Below are 22,009 nucleotides of genomic sequence, written 5' to 3' on the forward strand. Positions count from 1 at the left end.
CTTGGTATGTGACAAAAGTTTGAATTTCTTTACCAAAAATAAACGTCCATAATACCATGAATTTATTTACCAGATTTGTAGCAAACTTAGTACATACATTCACCTCTATAGTTATGCTGTTTATCTGCACCAATCGTCAAGGATATCAAGTTGTGCACTTGTGTTTTAAATAAATTTTGCATTGTGTGCACATATTAAATTGTAGCCTCTTAAATTTGTTTTTTGAATTTTGGCCACCCATACCTCGGGAATGCATATGAGTGATATGACAAATTTGATCGCATTTGGCGTCTGGGCTTCCCTATCTGTTGGGCACCTAAAATGCAAACATAATATGTTTTCAAGATACTGTAGGACAATGCATGGAGCTACGTATGCGTGAAAACATTGTAAGTTATCCTATCTTAAAAGTGGACTATGTTTTCTACCGGCACTCAAAGAGTTTAACATCAACAGTGTTTATTACACTGTATGATGCTAGAGAAGCACTTTTGGGTTTGTTTTGATTGCATAACTTTGGAAAGCAGCACCCTTTCTTAACAGCTTGGCTGTTTTGGTCTGGACAGTGTAAGATAGAAGAAACCATATACAAATTTAATGATGCATTTAAGCAATACATCATTTGTGTGACCATATAGCTGCTCTCTTTTGTCAGATCTGGTTAACATCAAAGGAGTGCAGATGTCTGGTGTAGCAATAGCTTTAATTATGGTTATAACCAGCTTTTATAGCAAGACAAATTCACTTTCGATGTAACAGTTTCAATGTGGGTTAATTTTATACTAGGATTTGTGTTCAAATTCTCTTTTGCTAGAAGCTCTTTACATGCAAAGATTATCACACATTTATTGCATTAGCTATTTAATTGTGCCATCTGTATAGTATTGTGTACTGCTAATTTAGGAGGCTTGAGGTCTATACTTGCAATTGCAAATTGTATTACATGAGTGAGCCTCAGAAGCAATACATTATTGTAATCTGATAGAAGCTACAATGCAATTCTCTACTTTACAGGCAAGAAAATGCTTGAGATTTATGTAACGGAGATAGAGTACTGCTGCAGTCTTATCCTGTATTAACCTGTTACACTTTTTATGTCAAAATAATATTATATATATCAAGTACTATTTCTTGCAAAGGGTAGTAAAAATCAATATTGTACATTAATTGGAGAAATTGTTGTCACAGCTACGTATGGTCACAGCTTAAAGATCAATGTGACTGATGTTTTAGTTGCATGGAGATAACCTGGTATTTATACGAGACTCTGTTGTTATCATTGCGATGATAATTGACCAAAACTTTCATGTGTATTACTCATGGTTGTAACATAGTTTTGGTTAGCACTTACATGTACATACAGCAACATAGTAGGAGAGTGTGCCACTGCTCAGAGTTTAAACTAGGCCTGAGTCAAATATGCTAAACATTTTCCCCAAAATGCTTTCAGAAATTTCCCAAAAATTTCACCTATCATGCTCTTTAGTGTTACCATTATGCTTGCATTATGCTCCTAGGTTAGCAACATTTTAATCAATGAGTGCTCTATTTCACTACAAAGTGACTGTCCTATTAGAGAGTATCGATCTACAATGAAGTTTGCAGTTTTCACTAACTACTCTATTAGGGAGAATCAATCTACTTTCATGGAATTAATATAAGCTCCACAGTTTGAAATATCCACCTAATATATATGCTAGCATTATGCTGGCATAACACTCCAGCCTATTATGCCTTTTATTACGCTGGTATATTTGACCAAGCCTAGTTTGAACCTTTCATGCTCCAATTTTTTGCTATCACAAAGACAAAGATATGCTTCCATGACTCTAAACATGTGTGAACATGCTAGCTGAGTTTGTATTGTATTCCTTCACCATTCTCAGTATATGCAGGCTTGACTGTTGAATGTTGCGATTATATCAATGTTCAAAGCCATTGAAAGTTTCCCACACATGCACTCTTTAGTCTCCTCCATGCACTGACCCTCAAAAGGTCTAGAGGAAAACACTGATGGAAGTTAACAATGATCTCAAAACCAATGCTGGATACATGTATAGCTACACAATTTGGTTGTCTCGGTTAATAGATCATATCACACATCATGTGCAGGTGTGTATTTCCTTCACAAGAAGCATATGGGTAGCTATAGCTAGCTAATTGTACTATATAGGGTAAATACTTTACAAATGCTGGACTTTTAAGCAGACATCAAAAGTTCTAGCTTTATTATCTTGTGCATGATTATAATTTGCAAAAAGCTTTGCTAGCTGTAACTGACTAAATTAAGTTCAGCACAAAGTGCAGCTACTTTGGCATAGTTATATATGTAGTGATAACTGTAGATAAAAGGGTGCAAAATAATTATGTTCTTCACATGTTTGTATATATATAATGGTTCATGTATTCAGCTATACTTCATGCAGTATATTTGTAGCCGGCTACATGAGCTAGTCAGTGTTATAGGGCCAAAATGTGACCATATTTTGGGAAACCATACATTTGGTAACATGCAAAAGTTGTGGGAATGCTCAATTGAAAATTTTAGCAATTTTTTTAAAATTGATTATTTTTGCATATTCTGATAAAGCAACTATTAAGCCTTCTTGCTGTGAAATTTCACACCCATAGCTTCTTTATTCTAGGAGATATACTCAATTATATCAGACCATGTAGTAGTTTCACAATGAGTGGGACAGCAATTAAACTACAAATTGGGTGATTTGTTCATTCCCAAAACCAAATATTATCTTGTCTTTACACAATAATACAAGTGATTTAATTGAGGAAAAGCACAAAGAACACATGATTAAACTATCAAGGATCATTATTCATCCATTTTAGATTGTAAAAATGGAAATCTTTGTCAACAAAGTGATTTATCATCAATTTGTCACACCTGATCACTATGCAGTTCTATAAACTGACATTGAAAAGTTAGTTTGTTATGTATTAGATAGTAAATTAGCCATATCTTTGAAATGCTTCAATGTATCATCACAAAATTTTACACAAGGTAGATAACCACTCAGTGCTTCATTGTAGCTATAAAAAAGAAAATTGGCTAATGTGCCCAAATGTACATATATATATGGTTTTCCAAAATAGGGTTACAAATAAAGTTTATTCCAGGTGTACCGTACAGATCTGCTCCACCTGCATGTGGTTATAACAATAATAATCAGAGGCATATAGTCAGGATTTTTGCAGTGTTGAGTTACCAGAAGCAGGGGTCTGGGCGTGCAGCCACAGCCGCTGATCATGAGAGAGACTTTCAATATTTTAATGAATCAAAACTCAGCACTGAAATTTTATGCAAAAACATTATTATTGCTGCAAGGGCAAATCACAGTATATATCTATTTCAGTTTGTAGCTATGCCAAATTTATGGAGTCGGATACTGGAATGCAGCGTCTGTCAGAAGACATGATATTAAATCCTCCCCATACAAGTTGCCACAAACAGAATACATTAGATTAGAAGACTAACTATCCCCCCAACATGCACCCCTGGAGCACCCACCAAGCTCAGCTACGTAGTTGCCGCATAGCTAATACTGCATGCTTTAATTTCTTTGAAGATGCTATGAATGGCTACCACACTCAATCTCAAGCCGGTTATGGCTATACATCTGTAACTAAGCTTACCTGTTGTTCTAATTTTTAGCAGATTTGTAACCTTATCTGCACCAAAATTATATCTGTGTAAAAAAAAAAAAACTATCTGTCAGTGCTCAAATTGTAAAATAACGTGAAGGTAGCTATACTTATTTTTCAGTATGAAGACAGGGAGGGAGTTTGTAATATATCATCACAGTTTTTTAAGTCATCAGTTTGCAATATTAAGTATGCATGTATGGCATTTGTCTCAACATCTTACAAGCTCAAAGCAAAGATTATAATAATAATTATAATTCCCCATGTCCAGTAAGCCACAACTAGCAGTCTCATTTCTAGCTCTTGGATGCTGGAGGTTAGTAGATCTCATGATAACATGACAACAGACTATCTTGAAAATTATTACTTTTCTATGACAGTAGAGTACACATGTACTTTACTTGCCTATTCTATTAAAATGTATGTTTGACTGTTCTATTAGAGTAAATCAACAAGGTATATTTCGTATACCCTCATATACCCACAATTCGAGCACTGGTTTCTGTGTATGTCTGTTTGTCAACCTCTCATTATACTATAAATACAATGAATTACAAATAAATAGTTAATGTATATACAATAATATATCATGTATATTTGTATTGTATAAAAACATATAACTGTCATAATAAGATTAAAGGCCTACATTACAGGTTAAACAACTGTATGGCATTTCTAGTTGTAGTCTCAACAACTTCTTCTAAACTAACTCCATAACACTTGGCTATGGTATCTGCTACTAGTACTAAGGTGCACGGTTCATTGTTACGTCCCTGTTTGATGTCAGTGAAATCCATTCCTTGGAAACCTTCCTTAGGAATATTAGGCATCATGAAAGGACAATCAGTCTCAATCACTAGCCGATCCAGAGGGATTACTTTATCCTTTAAGATTGATCGTAATTCTGCACCTTTGTCAGGCTTACTGACAAAACCTGTTATCCCAATATAGAAGCCACGCTGAATATAGAAATCAGCTTCTTTACGTGTCCCAGTGAAGCAGTGAATAAGGGTGGGTGGCAAGGAGGCCTTATGACTGAGTAGCTTATCTGTTAGATCGCTGTGGGAATCTCTGTCATGAACAAATAACGGCTTCTTTGTTTGACACGCAATTACTATCTGTGTAAAGATAAAAGTGACCAAACAATAAAAGCGATCATTAAAAAATAACAACAGGAGAATACAGAATAGGGGAATTTGTGATTTCGGCATACTAGAGATTATACGGAAAAAGAATACAACTACAGACTAAAACTGTACGTATATAAACCATTAGGTCATCGGATAAAAACATGAATAGTGGTCTAAGCAGGTAATCTTATGCATTAACATATGTTTAGGGTTGGTTGATAGTGTAATTTAAAGTGTTCTAGCAGGAGAAAACTGGTAAAGAAGGTGAGTTTGCTCATGCATAAGCCTAAATCAGCAGAGTTCAATCTGAACAATAAACACATTCATTAAATGTATTTTGCTCACCTGGTCTTCAAAAGCTTCCAACTGTTTGTTGGTGCTGGATAACATCCTAAAGTAATCCAGTCCACACTCCCCAACAGCTACCACTTGGGGATGATCCAACAGTGACCTCAACAAGACACCACTCTCAGGAGTCCATTGCTGTAATGTAATAAGCAGAGTTGGGGTCGTTATTCTAAAAATGTAACTAGTTACATATTACTCATTATTTGTACATGATGTAGTGTGCTACAGTTACATATTACTTACTGAAAAAAGTAACGAGTTACATATTACTCGCTACTCTGAGGGCTGTAACTAGTAATAATATTACATATTACATTTGTTCGTTACAAACTATAAAGTACGTCCAACCTTCTAAATACAAGCTACCAGCCTAGAACTACAAGTGACACGAGTGAGACATGTGTTTCTGTGGTGTAGTTCAGCCACAAATACATACTTTGTTGTTGTATCTTGGCCTCAAGGGCACCCCCATACACTATCATTCTTTGTCCATGCCTATAACGCTATCTCCAGTCTTGTCTGGACCCAAAAAAACAATCAATCATGTACCTGGATACAATGCTCCTTAAAAGGAAGTAATATGCCTTACATTCGCTACAATTTCCAGATGTAATATCTGATACATATTATTCACTACTTTGTCATGCAACGCGTTATAATATTCGTTACTGTAAAAGTAATATTATTACGTTACACTGTAACGCATTACCCCCAACTCTGGTAATAAGGTACTTAGTGTATCATAGTAGAGTGCCACTTATAATGTTACAAGCGAAGATTTCATGCACAGTATCTAGTGGTATACACATACTAGCTATAGCAATGCTTTATGCACACTTCTTTTAAGCATATTATATATAGTAAGCTTAGGACATACACCTGTAAAATCAGTACAGTATACTGTAAAAGGTACAGCTGGCCATGCAACATTAAGGTGGCATTGAATCAACTAAATTTGGTTACCCCCCATATGGTTAATAGGGTGGCCAAAACTATACAATTTTTGCTTTAAAAGCTTTTGTGATAATCTGTGATGAGCATGCCAAATCACACACAAATGCTTCACACTCATCTAACTCTGAATTTTCAAGTCAATTTTTTTCAATAATTTAGTCAATGTACAACCTAGCGCTAAGCCACTTCAGTACCATCCATTTTTCATCTTGTAGTTAACAATTCTATGCTTTTCTTTTTAACAGCATGAGAAAAGGCAAAAACACACCCATGCATGTGGACTTCATGATTAATAACCCCATCAAGGATGAATTGTGAAAATTCAAAGTATACTATTGTAGAGTAATGTTTAACCAATGCTTCTACCAAATTTTTAAGTTATTTAGCTATAAAGGAGACCGTATGGCACATAATCAGGGTACACTCCATATATCAATAATCACACAATGGTAGCTGGTGCTGTTTGCCAGTGATTTGTAACGAGCTAATGTATTTAAAGTGTGAAGAACAATAGTTATATGAACAACAGTAGCTCGGCAATCCAATAGAGCTTGTTTTGTTAGTACACTAAGACACTTCAATACGGTCTATGGGTTTGTGTATATGTTCGTGCATAACCACAAACATGTTGTCCAGTCAACTTTGCACGGCCGCACTTAATCAATTCAGCACCACCTTAACTTTCTCCACTCTTTTCAAACATACTTTCTGTAGCAACTTTAAACCGGCTGTAGGACCAGGTGTCCTACAGACCTTCAGCACTTGTGTTGTCAAGTCTTAATAAAAATTGACAATTTGTGATTCCGTAGTCTCGTAGTCTCATTTCAGTGTATCAACTATGGCTTACCCAAAATTTAAGAATGATTGTTCAATTTATTTTGCTACCAACTGTATGTATGTTCTATTAGAACAACTGAAGAAATTACCATACTGTATGTACTATAATAGGGCAGGGTTCTGTCCACACTGGTCGGCAGTGGTTCAAAGCAACCAGCAACTCTAAAAACCGACCAGCACTCTCTTAAATCCGACCAGTAATATATTACTCGTGTAGATGTAATATACTCTAATACAACACACAGCGTATCAGTTCATGTTAACTTTAGGCCACCACTTAGAAATTCCTGGAGATAGTGCTAGATGACACATTATAGTACAACTGTGATGTATTATATTTGTATCATCCGATTTTGGTGTAATAATATTATCACAGTACCATGGCATTTAGCAGATCAAATACTAACTGCTTTCCTTGCCCTATACCATATAGCTTGTAATTTTCGAAAGGCTTTTATTTTCGGATATTTTGAAGAGGCCTTTCTCTTCGAAAATAAATTCCCACGTCTGGTTGTTCTTTGAAAATAAATTCCCACAAGTGAAAGTAACGATCTAATTTTTGGCGATTTTCTTGTGTATTCCTGGATCAGTATTGCTGATGATAATGGGTAAACTATATCATTACTGTGCCAATAACCAGAAAACAGGTGATCCAGAATGGGAATTGATGCCGTTTGCTCTAGAATTTATGGTGAACATTGCTAGCTACGATCGAACGTGATCAAGTCAGTGAATTTACTCCACTCGGGGCTCCCTCAGTCTTCTCTCCAGGGCACAGGGATGGGGATTATTCCATCAGCAAGTCAGTTCTTGGCAAACATTCACCCGTCTTCATAATTTGTGACACATATTTCTGTTTATTTGAAATCCATCCGGACTTCGAAATATGCACTCTTCAAAATTAAAATCCTTCAAAATTCAGATTTTGCTTGTTGTTCAAAATTTTCTGTTTCGAAAATAACCCACTATACGGTAGTATCAGTGATATTGTTTTAATCTAGTACGTATTACCCACATCATATGATGTCACTGAACAAAGAAAGAAAATAGGTGGTACAGTGGAACCTGTGTTACGGTCACCTGGATTAAGCGGTCACCTCTACATAACGGCCATGGTCACAAGGTCCCAAATATTTTCCCATACAAATGTATGCATTGTGGTCTGCATTAAGCGGTCACCTGTCTAACGCGTATAACGACCAACCAACAATTTGCCTATGAATCACTGTATACATAACTTTCTCCTTCCTATAGCGGTCGCTACCTTTTATGGTGGCTTGTTAAGCCAATTTCCTGGTACCACGGCACCGTTTCAATTAATGCGCAATTATCACACTTCCTGCCTTTCAATGAATACTATATAATCTATCAGGCTTTATTGCTTAAGCGTATTCAATAGCTATAACCAACATTCATAGACTCACCTTACCCTTTCTGTACTAAATATTCAGACTGTATTGCGGTTGGCGTGAGCCTCTTAATAATAATTACTCATTTATAACGGTCATAGCCACTAAAATGCTGCTGACCACCTTATGCAGGTTTTCTCTATAACAGCCACCTGTATATAAAGGCCAGATATATCTGGTCCCAAGGTGACCGTTATAGGCAGGTTCCACTGTACTAGGTTAAAAAATTGATGTAATACTCTAAAAGTACAGTCAGTTACTCTATTAGAGGATTCACACAATTGAAGCACGTATTAATTTGAATCGTCAACGATATGAAAACATTGTAACAATTAGTAATATCATGACATGACATACTGTGAAACAAATTTCTAGTCTGTCCAGCCTTAAACATACGTAAATGGATTGCATTATATGGATTACATTTATGGAATCTTACTTGTGAGCACTGCATGTGAAAATTGTGTCAAGTGATATTGTTCCATTAGAGTACGTACGTCTATAATTGTGACACCGACACCATTGCATGGCAAATCAGGCAAGTTATAATAACCAGAATCAGGAATGGAACGGAACGGAATGGAATGACTAAAAGTTTTGCCTGTTAAGCATAATGATGTCTTTCACTGTCTGTATGAAAGTAAGTTTTTGGTGAGTTCAAGGCGAGCTAGGGTTGGCCCGGCTTTGCCGGGACGTTTGCTTCGCTCGCTCCAACCCTAGCTCGCCTCAAACTCACCAAAAACGTATCTTCCAGGGTTCTGCCCATACTGGTTGGCAGTGGTTCAAAGTGACCAGTACCACTGAAAACTGACCAGTACCCTCTTAAATCCGACCAGTACAATTCTTACATATATTGCTGATACACATGCAATATACAGGGTGCACTCTAATATAACACACAACATGTCAGTTCATGTTAACTTTAGGCCACCACTCAGGAATTTCTGGTCAGAACCCTGACCTTCATACAACTAGTGTGCTTGATAGTGGAATTATCAGACTGACCATTCCATTCCATTCCTGATTCCTGTTCCGGTTAATATAACTTGCCCAATTGCACAGCATTTGCTCACTCTAACTGAATACTCACTAATGCATTAGAAACAAAACTTGTCCTTAGAAGGATTATTTAAAAATAAACCCTATACAAAAATAGTTAACATGGCATCTGAAATTTCAAAGTAATTATCTATAAACACAAACCAAAAGGCATATTTTATACTGCTAATTGAGTAACAGAACAATGAAAAATATTAATACTTTGACATGACCATTTCTGATGTAAATGGTTGAAACACTCTAATAGAGCAGTCACAGAACTATAGGTTGTACTAGTACAACACTAACAGTCAGTGTTGGGACAGTTACTTTATAAAAGTAACTAGTTACATATTACGTATCACTTGCAACTGAACTATTTAGTTACAGTTACATATTACCCATAAAATAAAGTAACTATAATAATATTACATATTATATTACTTTGTGTCCACAGCCTTAAGCTGTCACGTGTGAAACTACCACTTTATCACATGACATGATTGCGTTGTTGGGCAATGTGCAAATCTTGGTTATAAGTAAGAAGCTGGTGAATAAGCTTCATTCAGTAGGCTTCATTACTTCGTTGTGGCTAGGCGTTACTCAGTGGATTACTAACGGGATTAGTAACTTCGTTACTTATAGTAATAATATTATGTAATATTAGACTCGTTACATATTATGTAATATTAGACTCGTTACAGTAACTAAATTACTTAGGTAACGCATTATATTTGTAAGTAAAGTAACTTGAGTTATATTACCTGCTTTTATAGCGTATTTCGTTATAATACTTAGTTACCACAAAAGTGATAATATTACGTAACACGTTACTCCCAACACTGCTAACAGTACATAAACTTTACTACATTCAGCACACAAAAAATCATCAAAATTCATAAGCAAGTGTTTGTTTAGATATCCAAAACAACAAAGACTTGGAATTATCATTTAAATGTGTTGACCCTCTACTGATAATCAACACAAAATTCTGCAACATGTTTGTTAGGTTCATGATCATCCAAACATTTCAACCTCACCAATAATCATGACTGCTCAATTACAGCATATTTCAATATATTCTTTATTGAAACTACTGACCTGAATGTGTTTTTTTTCTGATCAAATGTAAACACTATAGTTTTGAGTGAGCTGGTGTCATTAGCACTGTTTTAAGATCAAACAATGTAAGTATATTAAACCATCATCGCATAAATTCTTAACGTTCTTGTAAATAAACAGTCTGCACATGTTGACAAGACAGTGATATCACATTACAGCAGACAAACACTACACGCACACCCACATGATGCACATGCACACAAACACACACAACACACAACACTACACACGCACGCACACACACGCTACACACACACACACACTACACACGCACACACACACACACACACACACACACACACACACACACACACACACACATACTTTAGCCTCGTGAGGGTGTACACCTACAGTACAGTACAATACTCCTGGTAGGGTCTCAGCCAGAATGAGGGCCTGTTGAGCATCCTCTAACGTTGAACTAGCAATAATCATCTTATGTACACCAGATGATAATGCCCTTGATATCACCTGCTCCACATTCTCCCTGTACCTAATGGAGAGACATATGAGCAAAAATGCAATAATAGAATATTATCCTTTATACTGGCTGCTTTACTCATATGTACGAAATCAGGAATTCAATTTCCTTCAATACTGCATCATGTGAATGTCCTATTAAATTCAGGGTAAACTACAGTGACTGTACACAACCAACACAAGGCACAGGACAAGCATGTCCAACCCTAATTGTGACATGTCGTACTTTGTGCATCTTGGTTTTGCTAGACAGACCACTTTGAAATAATACAATAGGAGATGCAATCAAGTTGGGGACACATGAGAAGGATAAAGGCTCTAAATACAAACAGTTAAAAAGTTGACATTAAAACACTGCTAAATGCAGAATAAAAATCGCAGATCTGGTGGTGACTTTATACCCCAGCGACATCTCAGTCTAGATATACACCAAAGGGGCCACGATAGTTTCTGCTACATTCTACCTTCTCTTAACAACATTCACAAGTGGTGACAATTATTGTATACAGCCAGTATTTCTTTGAATGATTGATTTCTATTTTAACCCTTCAACCCGCAGAGACCTTTTTGGACATGTGTGTTTACACAATATGGACATGCATGGCAACACTAGCTGGAGTAACTTAATTCTTACAGCCTACAAATACACTTACGTAGATTAAAAGTGTGTTTACTGGGCTACTTGGAGAAGGTTAACTGAACACTGTAACTACAGTGGCTTACTTGTTATGAAGCGGTGAACAGCGACGAGTCGCGTCTCCGTGTTTCTAGATTCTTGCCACGTGTTTAATTTCGATTGTGGATTTACTCACGTGCATCATATATGACCTGATACAAAATTTCACAATGAATTTAATGAAAGTTGTTGCAAGGCGATAGGATCAACTACCTTCGAGTTATCAACCATTTTATAAAGGTATGTAAAGGGTTTGCGTGTTTCCTTACCGAAAAGTTATTTTCACGGCTAGTTTTGGCCTCACCATTTAGCATTAGGGTAAAACCCTAACGAAGTTACAACACTTTGTGCAAAGCATGCATATTTATTAAGTTTAATATCCAGTTTTCTGGATTATGCGGGTTTAAGGGTAAATCTCATGGTAATCAGCATACCCGTTCTTCCTTACCGGAGCAATACACACATACAAAGTTACATTTAACAAGACATAAAAGTACAATGACAAACAGACAAGGTGACACACACATAAACAAACATAATAAATAAATAAAAATACAATAACTAATCACTATACAACAGGTCAAAAATACCGTATAGCAGGTTATTTTCGAAACAGAAATTTTCGCACAAGAAGCAAAATCTGAATTTCGAAAGATTTTAATTTCGAAGAGTGCATATTTCGAAGTCCGGATGGATTTCAAATAAACGGAAATTCGTGTCACAAATTATGAAGATGAGTGAATGATTTGCCGAAAATTGACTTACTGATGGAATAATCCCCATTTCTGTGCACTGGAGAGAAGACTGAGGGAGTCTCGGGTGGAGTGAATTCACTGGCACGATCACGCTCGATCATAGCTAGCTATCCTACCATAGATTCTAGAGCAGACGGCATCAATTCCCATTCTGGATCACCTGTTTTCTGGTTATTGGTACAGTAATGGTACAGTTTACCCATTATCATCAGCAATACTGAGCTAAAACTCGAGGAATACACGAACGAATCGCCGAAAGTTGGACGGCTGCTTTCACTTGTGGGAATTTATTTTTGAAAAACAACCGGATGTGGGAATTTATTTTCGAAGAGAAAGTCATCTTCGAAATATCCGAAAATAAAAACGTTTCGAAAATTACCAGCTATACGGTAGCAGTCAGAAAGTTTGAAGATAAAAAGATGTCATAGGATATAACTCAAGGGGAACAAGAGTGTGAAATGTGTATTTGATGGGCACTGTTAAGAAAACTAGACATGGTTGTCGAAATACATAGCAGACCATATAACGACCATATATAATGATCAATTACTCTAATACAGTACAAATCAGCTCTCAGCTACATGACCTAGTATACTATACTTGGATGAGTATTGTAAACAAAAAGAACACCTAAAATATAGCCAAGTGAAAATTATCATGTGAGGCATACCTGACTGCCCTAGTAGAGTATCTCAATCAATCACAGTACCGTACAAGCTCAGCGACCTTATTTTCACCACGGCAACTGCTTTAGTTACTCAATGATACATAACACAAAAGCAAACTCTACAAAATGGATGCTTCAAAACAACCTCACTTTTTAAATAAACACTCAGTCTGAGTGTTGTGCGGTATAAAGTTAAAGTGCCTATATATGTACTAACTGTACTGTATGTTACAAAGCAACAATTCAAATTTCCCCAAACAGGACAAACGTTACAAATCTGTACGTCTCCCATGTACATATATTCCCCTGCCATACAGGTCACAAACATGTGTTTAAAGAATAAGAGTCTGCACTAGAGCTAAGGAGCTTTGAATCGCGTTCTGCAAGATGGATATACAAGACAATGCCTTTACCTGAAGTTGGTCAGGTTAGCTCCTACATCCACCATTTGTAATCTACTGACATTAATGGCAGTTTTAGCAGTAGCCTTCTTCACTGCTCCACTGCCATCATCATCTGACACCTTCATCTTGCCTAGCGAGTCTCTCAGCTTCTGTAACTTGTTGAGCTCTGACTGGGGAATACCCCTCCTAGGCCTGGACTGCATCACAACACCAGCCGACTCCTGTAAAGACAACAACACTGTATCTAATATGTGTCTGTACACTAGTATACCTCCTCTGTGTGTGTGGTACAGTAGAAATGAAAGGAATACAGTGCAATACAAAAACCCACTCACAAAAGAACCTTTACATGATAGAAACTTCTTGGAGGTGTCTACATTATTTCTGGAGCATTTCAACATTTATTGTCACTACAGGTACATTACATTCAGACATTCAGACATTCAGACAGACTGTAGTTTACTATGCAGCATAAAATCACTATACTGTACATGTAACTATACAGACAAATCTTCAAGGTGTTCCGAGTGTCCTAGCATTAATTCAAAGGTCCAAAATGATGCACAATAAATTGCTGGGAGTAAGACCATGGACGAGTAATTTTATCTCCCCACATTCATCCCTTACCCCAGCCTTTTCTGGTTTCTTCTGCCACTTGTCTGGCTTGCTCTGGTCCTTTGGTTTGCCCAGCGCCACCTTCAACTTCCTCCCCATCATTTCCTCATCGTTAAACTTCAACACCTCCTCTACTAGTGCCACATCCACGGTGACAAATGCAAACCCGATTTTCCTGTTAGGGTTGTACCTGAATACCGGTATTTCCACTTCTGTCTGTGCTGGAAGCTTCAGAAACTTTATCAAATCATTTTCAGTGGCTGCAAATGGAACGTTACCTGCACAATAGAACCACATGAACATGATTTTAATCAATAATGGTGCATCATACAGTACATAACACAGTATCAGAGAACGTTGGTCAAATGTCATCAAATATTAATTTTCATGATCAGGGTTGGGGATAGTGTGGGTACAAATGTAACACATTACATAACAAACTTTTGCAGTAAGAAGCAACTGCGCTACTTCTTGTTATTTGATGTACATGTATCCAGCATGTGACCAACATGTGACTGGCATGTAGAGTAAGGTATAACTTGTCACTTTTTCTGGGGGTAACATGTAACTACAGCATAGCACACTACATTACTTAGAAGTAACAAGCAAAATGTACCAAGTTACATCTTCAAATAACCATCACAACTTTGCTTAGAAATCCATTCAACATAAGTGTAGAAAATATTTCCTCGCTATACTGAATTACATGGGAGCAGCATGCACAAACACAGATGCTCGCAGGTTGGCCACAAGTTGGCTATGATATATATTGTACAATGACGTTGTATTATGGCTCACTTGAGCCTTGCTCACACTTTCATTACAACGTCAAATGTTGCTCTGGCAGAAAGTCAGGTACCTTCTCTGTTGTGATCACAGTTTTATTTGTTTACATCTGGTGCTAGAAGTGACAGCAAGGGGTGCTGGTATCCCCGGGAGAAAAATACCTTGGGTACAACCACAGGCCAACAACCTCAATACTTCAAATTGCAGCTGGCTGAACATGCCACAGACCAATTCAATAACACATGATGTACTCACACAAAGATCTATGTCTGTATGAGTACAAAATCATAGATATACTAACCCAGCCAAAAACAGAGACACTTTCAGTGTATGTTAAATCTTAAGAATTTGGCACCATTGCCAGTCTTTAGAAAACCTGTTTCACAATTCTGAGGAAGGTTGTAAGTTATTTAGATTGTCACTACCCAATAGTTCTGCTTTGTTTGCCATTCTAGTTGGAAAATTTGTGTCTGCTTGATTAGTCTACAATGTGCCGGTTTCATTTAAACAGTAGTTCTATGCATGCAGGCAGTGCATTTCTCCTCTGTTCTTTATTTTCTAAAATCTTGCTTTGAGAAAGACAAGAATTTGCAACAATAGTGCATTAGTTATTTACTCAAGCTCATGCAACACTATAAGCATTGAGCTACTGATTAAGTGAAATAGACACTTAATAGACTGAACCAGTGAGGCAGAACAAGCAGACAAAATTTGCCACTCACCTGTCTATTTCTTGACAAATTTCTCATTGTTAAGTCAGGCGAAAGGGTACTATAGGGTAGTGACAATCTATTTAAACTCAGCAACTTAACAAGAAATATTTAAAATTTCCCAGGGAGAAAAGACTTGCAAAATTCTTGCAAGACTTGCACGAAAAGGGACATTTCTGTGCAAGAATTGCAAGCTACACTTGTATTGCTTGTGAGAATCTTGTTAGGAGAAATGCAACCACTTCCAATCCTGTACCTGGATAAGATGCGTATCTATGGTATAGTTCATATATGCTGTGTTCTCAGCTGTGCTCAAGATGTAGAACCATTAGGCCTTATCTAATCACACAATTACTGGCCATCATCCCGATAGTCTGCCCACACACACACGCACACATACAGACAGGGCCGCCGAGAGAATTTAGGGGACCCAGGACAAATTTAGAAGGTGGGGCCCCTAATTTTCAATAAAGAATAACAGACAAAAGGACATTACACGAAAACAAGCTTAGCTGACTACAACTAAAAGCAAACTAGCTACTAACTGATAAACTTATTAACAGTTTTAGCTTGCAAACCAAGCTATAGTATGTTCACATTGAGCTGAATCCTGAAAAACAGCTAAAAATTAAAAGTGGATTTTTTTCTCAACAGAGTTAACATTTCAGCCAACCAGATGATTATTGGTAACAACAAAGGTGTCAACAACAGACACGTATGGTTTGGCTCCATTACAAGTTCGGCAAAGGACTGTAATGGGCATTGTATTTATATGGCTTCCACATAGGAAATATATCGTGAAAATTTTTATTGGCCGTAAATATTATGTCAAACATTTGAACAAAAAGATTTTGAAACATTTTTAGCGGGTCAAGCAGTACTACAAATGAGCCAAATTTCAAGATCGTGTGTAACTGCATCCATGAGTTATTAAATGTTTTTGAGGATTCAGCTCAATGTGAACATACTATAGGGGGGGATGCCCTCCAGATTCTCTAAGATTGAATATGAGAGCAATTTACAAGAACAAGCTTAGCTAACTAGCTACTAGACTACAAGCTACTAACTGATAAGCTTTTTGATAGTTTCAGCATGCAAAGCATGCCAACCTAGGGGGGTCCCGGAGAAAATTTAGACTCTGAGATTAAATATGAAAGTGACTTCACAAGAACAAGCTGACTATAACTAAAAGCAAACCGCTAGCTACTAACTGATAAGCTTATTGACAGTTTTAGCATGCCAAGCCAGGGGGTCTGGGGAATACCCCAGGAAATTTTTGAAAGTAGACTCTCCAAGATTAAATATGAGAGTGTTTATCACAGTATAATTATAATTTATTGGATTGTTGTATTAGGGTGCATGCTGTATTAGGGCATCTCAAATTTGAATTTTACAGCAAGCTTTCTGCCAAATACATACCACCTAGGAAATTTTTGTACCCTATGCCAGGCTGATTTTTAATAGTTACTATGACTGAATATTTGCCTGACTGCTGTAATAGGGTAACTGTTCTATTAGAGTATCTTGATCTTACGCAGAAGTCACACTGTCTGTATAGGTGCCTTATAAGATATATTATGAGTAATGGTTTGCTGCCACTGCCACACTGCATTGCTATAGATTTCACTGAGCAGAGTTTGGATGGTATCTCTTATACTGAGGCTTCTTATGTATCTTTGAGTCTACAGGAAATGATTTACACTGTTGCACATCCGTTTTATTGTAGCTATGCGTGGATAAGTAGCTATGAGGCAGCTACTACTGTATGAGGCCCTTGAAAGTACCCCCTTGGGGCCCCTTACAAAGTGGGGCCCAGGGAAAATGCCTCAATCTCCCCCCCGGCCGGCAGCCCACACACATTCACCAGAAGCAGACTTTAAAAAAAAGGGGAGGGTTCAAGTTTGGAACATGGTAATTGCAGCTATAGTACAGTCTACCTACTAGTAGTAATATTAGTACTAGTAATAGCATGGATAGCAGTGAAATTTGGGATAAATACCACGAGTGTTGTATTGGAAATGGGGAAAAATTTCACAAGGCGAAGCCGAGTGAAATTTACCATTTCCAATACAACACTCGTGGTATTTATCCCAAATTTCACTGCTACCCATGCTATTCCCAGTTAATACCATACTCGCTGCATACACCCATGCTGTGCATTAGCATTGCTATGTACGCAATTTGTCACTATGTACTAAACACGTGTCAACACTAATTGACGCTACATTGTTAACATAAATTCTAGCCAATGAAATTGCAATTACAAGTTTTACACTGCTGTCAGTGAAATACAGGATAAATTTCACTGCTACTATTGAGACTTTTGTATGGGCAGTGAAACAGGTATGGTATTACATATCAAATAATCACTCTACAACAATGCGTTACTGTTAAATCTTACTATTTAGGCCTTTAGAAATTCCTTTAAGAGTGTAATAGATCTATAATAGAGGTGCCTATTGTGTATGAAGATGCTGGGATAGCAGTTTTGTATGACTTTGCAGTACAGAGAGGTAATTTTTACCATGAAGACTATATTTTCACAAACAGTGGTTAGAGGGGTACGTAATTAAATTCGTGTTTACTTTATCTCAACAGTTTTTGTGCCTTCTTGCCATGAAAATCTACGTATTATTATTCTTCTATAATGCAAGCAAGTTCCCCACCAATGACATAAGTCCAAAATGTCTACATAAACAGGGTAGCCATGTATACAACTGCTTAACAACACTTCCAAAACAATGGAAATAAAATTTTCAGCGGATTTTGTTTTTGTAGAGATGCATTCGTGAAAATTTGTTTTGCACACTTAAGATCCATGATAAATTATGAGCGATATCCACAATGATGTTTCTTGACATAGCAATTACGTTTCATGTATTATCTATGATGTCACAAAACAAAACAGCCGCCATAGTGTGGGTACTTTGTACAAGCCATATTGTGCGAGATAGTGTTTCCTATGATAGCATTTATAAATTTGAAAAGAGATGAAGGTGAGGCATACAGTATATAACGCAATACAAATAAGCCTATTTGTGTGCGAATTTAAATTTTCGGTCTGCTTTCCTAGTCAGAGCGCATTTTTCACTGTCACGGTATGTGGACTACTTCTTACCTTTATTATCTCATGGTTCCATGTGTAAAAAACTACAGACAACATTCATTTCAAATACTGTGTGCCAAAGTCTCTAAAGCCCCCCTCACTAACATGGCCATTTTGTCAGTTAAGACATCAAATTTTGTAATCACTATGTCAAGAAATATATCGCTCATAGACATGGTAAAAACCTGCTGCTACCACAAATGTTTGTAATAATAAAATGATTTTGGTTTACTGAAAAACTTGTCAATTAACACAATTATAGTTTTGTGCCCAGACCTCCCTTTTGTATTTGGGTGGAGGAAAAAAGGGTCTGGCGTCACACCATTTGGAAGAGGTCTAGTGTCATTTCTAAGCTTGAACAACCTTCTTGTTTGATAGCATGGGTCAAAACTGTAATGTCCCAGTTCATGATGAAAAGAATGACACAAGTCTCAACTCCTCGAGACTTATGATCAATTAAATGAGCGCCAATATTTTTTCGTATAGGTACTATACAAATCAATAATTTTGTTCTTCTTTTTGTCTATCGCTATAATTGCGAAAGTTCTTACCAGATAAGGCTGAAAGCTTAACAGCCCCATTGCAGGTATGTCAAATAGGTATGTTGTGCCATATAGCAGGCCACTCCAAATAAATTGTCTGTTTCCCATCCTGGTTCCAGAATACTTACATGCGCGTGGGCAGTCCATTTCCATTAAAAGATTGGCAGCTTTTCAAGCCATTATTTTTCCTGGCATAACCATAGAAAGCTTCATAAAAGCATGCTTAAGCTTGTAACTTCCTTTTTAAGTTACACAAATAACACATATGCCAACTTGATGGTAGTCTCATACCCAGACCACTTTTTTCTCTTTTGTATTTGGGTGGGGGAACCCAAAATACAAAAAAGCGGTTTGGGTATGAGACTAACAATGATAGCACAATGACGCTCATTATGCACCTATTAAGGTCACGCCCCACCTACCCCAGGTCGGGCAGCAGGTGGGGATTTGTCACCCAAGCTCGTCCCCAGGGTAGGGGCAATTGCAACATGAATATCCGTACTTTTCCATACTGTTGTGATTCCCGGGATAATTAGTAGGGGATTTGTAACTCAAAGTTGTCCCCAGGGGTGGGGAATTTGCATTCTCGCATTTGCAAATCCCCAACAATCTCCACCTCTGCCCGACCTGGGGCAGGTGGGGCTTGACATTGATAGGTGCATTACAAGATCGCTTTTACTGAGCCTGTACAGTATGCAAGAATAACCGGACAATAATGGAAGAATACTGAATAATGGAATATTTAGAGCCCAGGGGGCGGTGGACGGGAAACAGAAAATCCATTTGGAGTGACCATAGTGATTGCTTTTAGATGGTTCCCTTCAAACCAAGGGGTAGCTATCGTATTGGGACTCTCGTACACTATCTGAGAAATCCAATTATAAATACATGAAATATTTATTGAAATAATACAAAAATACGTTTTGAAATACTTAAATATTGGGACTCTAGTACACCATGTTGGGTTTTTGCGTGGGCGCTGGCTACCCCCCGCTTCAAACGATCCCCAGAATCTGGGGACTCACACTACTAGAATTAAACCAGACTCTATTTCCCCCACTACTCTAATTATTTTTTTATTATTACTATTAACACTTTACAATGACCAGCACTGAAGGTCTGACATAAAATACAAAAGAGAAATAGCGGACTGGGTACGAGACTAACACGATTACGGCAATACACCATACTAACCGATAAATATTCTTTGTGTGATCTTTTCCGCCATGTTTACTGATACCTTGATCACCACTTGGACTCGAAAAAACTGCACTCTGATTCGACCACGAGCTCGACAAAAAATCCTTTGTAGTGCACACACGTGATGGGTGTGCGCATTATTTAGAACACCACATTACATTACATTACGGATTTCAAATTTATAGGCGAAAGCTTCAGGTCTGACTAGATAATATGTATATATATATTCTTTTAAGCTCATAGTACAAATGATGTGTAGATGTAGTGTGTTTAATTAAATTATTCCATCGTGGGGCGTGGCTTCGATTGCTGTTGCTGGCTGGCTGGCTGTATTTATTTATTTATTAATTATGCACAGAACCTCATAAATGAGTATGTGTGTGTGCATGTACAAATTGTTCAGTTTGTCAGTAAATTTATCTAAACTAGAGGTGGTAACTACATCAGCTGGCAGAGAATTCCAATCACGGATTGTGGCTGGCAAAAATGAGTGTATTGTACTATCCTGGGGTTTGCTGCCCGAGCATCACCCATGTGTCTAGAGAAGCAAAGTTAAGTTTGTTGGCGTGTGTCAGTACTTCCTCTGACTTAATGCTGCAGGAGCTTGGCCTCCAGTTACAGCTTGGGAATGTTGCTTTGCAAATTAATGACAATGACTACTCCATCCTGTCGATTGCCAGGAAACAGTTATCTACACTTCCATCTGCTCGATCCCTATATGGTAAAGCCAAGAATCAGTTGAGAGACTACACTAAGAGTCAATGTGAAGACCATCTGCAGACACTATCTGTTCAGTCCAAGTTTGAGGGCTCAGCTGAACTAGAGAATTCCTGTAAAACTTGGAATAGGCTTTTAAAAGGCTTTCATCCTGGTGAACTGTCATTCCTCCTACAGGCAGCTTCTGATACTCTCCCTACTCCAGTTAATTTACAGCGATGGTCACTACAGTGTTGTGCAAGGCGTTCACTTTGCAATACAAACCGTCCCACTACAGCTCATATTCTGAGCGGCTGCCCTGTGGCATTGACTCAACAGAGGTATACATATCAGCATAACCAAGTGCTTTTCGTTTTAGCAACTAAATTTGTTGAAGCCTTCACTAGTGCTCCTTTCATCAAAGTGTTTGCCGATTTACCAGGTTTCTTTGCTGATAACACTCCCCAGTCAACAATTCCAGCAAGTCTTTTTATTACGCCCAACCGTCCTGATATTGTAATTTACAACCCTCAGAGCTCATCCATTGCACTGTTAGAATTAACATGTCCACTAGACTCTATTCATCATATTCAGTTGGCTCAATCTAGAAAACAGAATAAAACTGATTACCTTCAGTTGTTAGCTGAATTTGATCGCCCCAACATTGCTAATTATTATGAAACAATTGAAATAACCGTATTGGGGCACTACCAAGTCTCTTCTATCCAGAACTTGGTCAATTTGTTTAGATTTATCCTTCCTGAGTTAAACACATCAAAAAGTGGAATCAGGAGTTGGTTAGATGAAGCAGCCTCTGCCAGTATCCCTGCCTCTCAGAGGATTTTCATGGTGAGACAATGTAAAGAGTGGTGTCTGA

General features: G+C 37.4%; 1 protein-coding gene across 2 annotated transcripts; it reads right to left on the reverse strand.

Annotated features, from left to right (window-relative positions):
* Positions 1–4,208: 4,208 nt before the first annotated feature.
* LOC136253510 (3'-5' ssDNA/RNA exonuclease TatD-like) lies at positions 4,209–20,563 on the reverse strand. 2 transcript variants are annotated; one of them, XM_066046185.1, is made up of 6 exons: positions 20,431–20,563; positions 14,105–14,370; positions 13,487–13,698; positions 10,820–10,988; positions 5,133–5,270; positions 4,209–4,775 (listed from the first exon to the last, which is right to left on the reverse strand). In XM_066046185.1, the coding sequence occupies exons 1-6, from the start codon at positions 20,462–20,464 to the stop codon at positions 4,305–4,307; spliced, it is 1,290 nt and encodes a 429-aa protein (XP_065902257.1). In that variant the 5' UTR covers positions 20,465–20,563; the 3' UTR covers positions 4,209–4,304. The 2 variants fall into 2 exon arrangements, with proteins under 2 accessions (XP_065902257.1, XP_065902262.1); XM_066046190.1 differs by lacking the exon at positions 20,431–20,563 and having other exon boundaries at positions 14,105–14,226; positions 14,283–14,370.
* Positions 20,564–22,009: the final 1,446 nt, after the last annotated feature.

Source organism: Dysidea avara, chromosome 1, assembly GCF_963678975.1.
Source record: "Dysidea avara chromosome 1, odDysAvar1.4, whole genome shotgun sequence".
NCBI classification, from domain to species: domain Eukaryota; kingdom Metazoa; phylum Porifera; class Demospongiae; order Dictyoceratida; family Dysideidae; genus Dysidea; species Dysidea avara.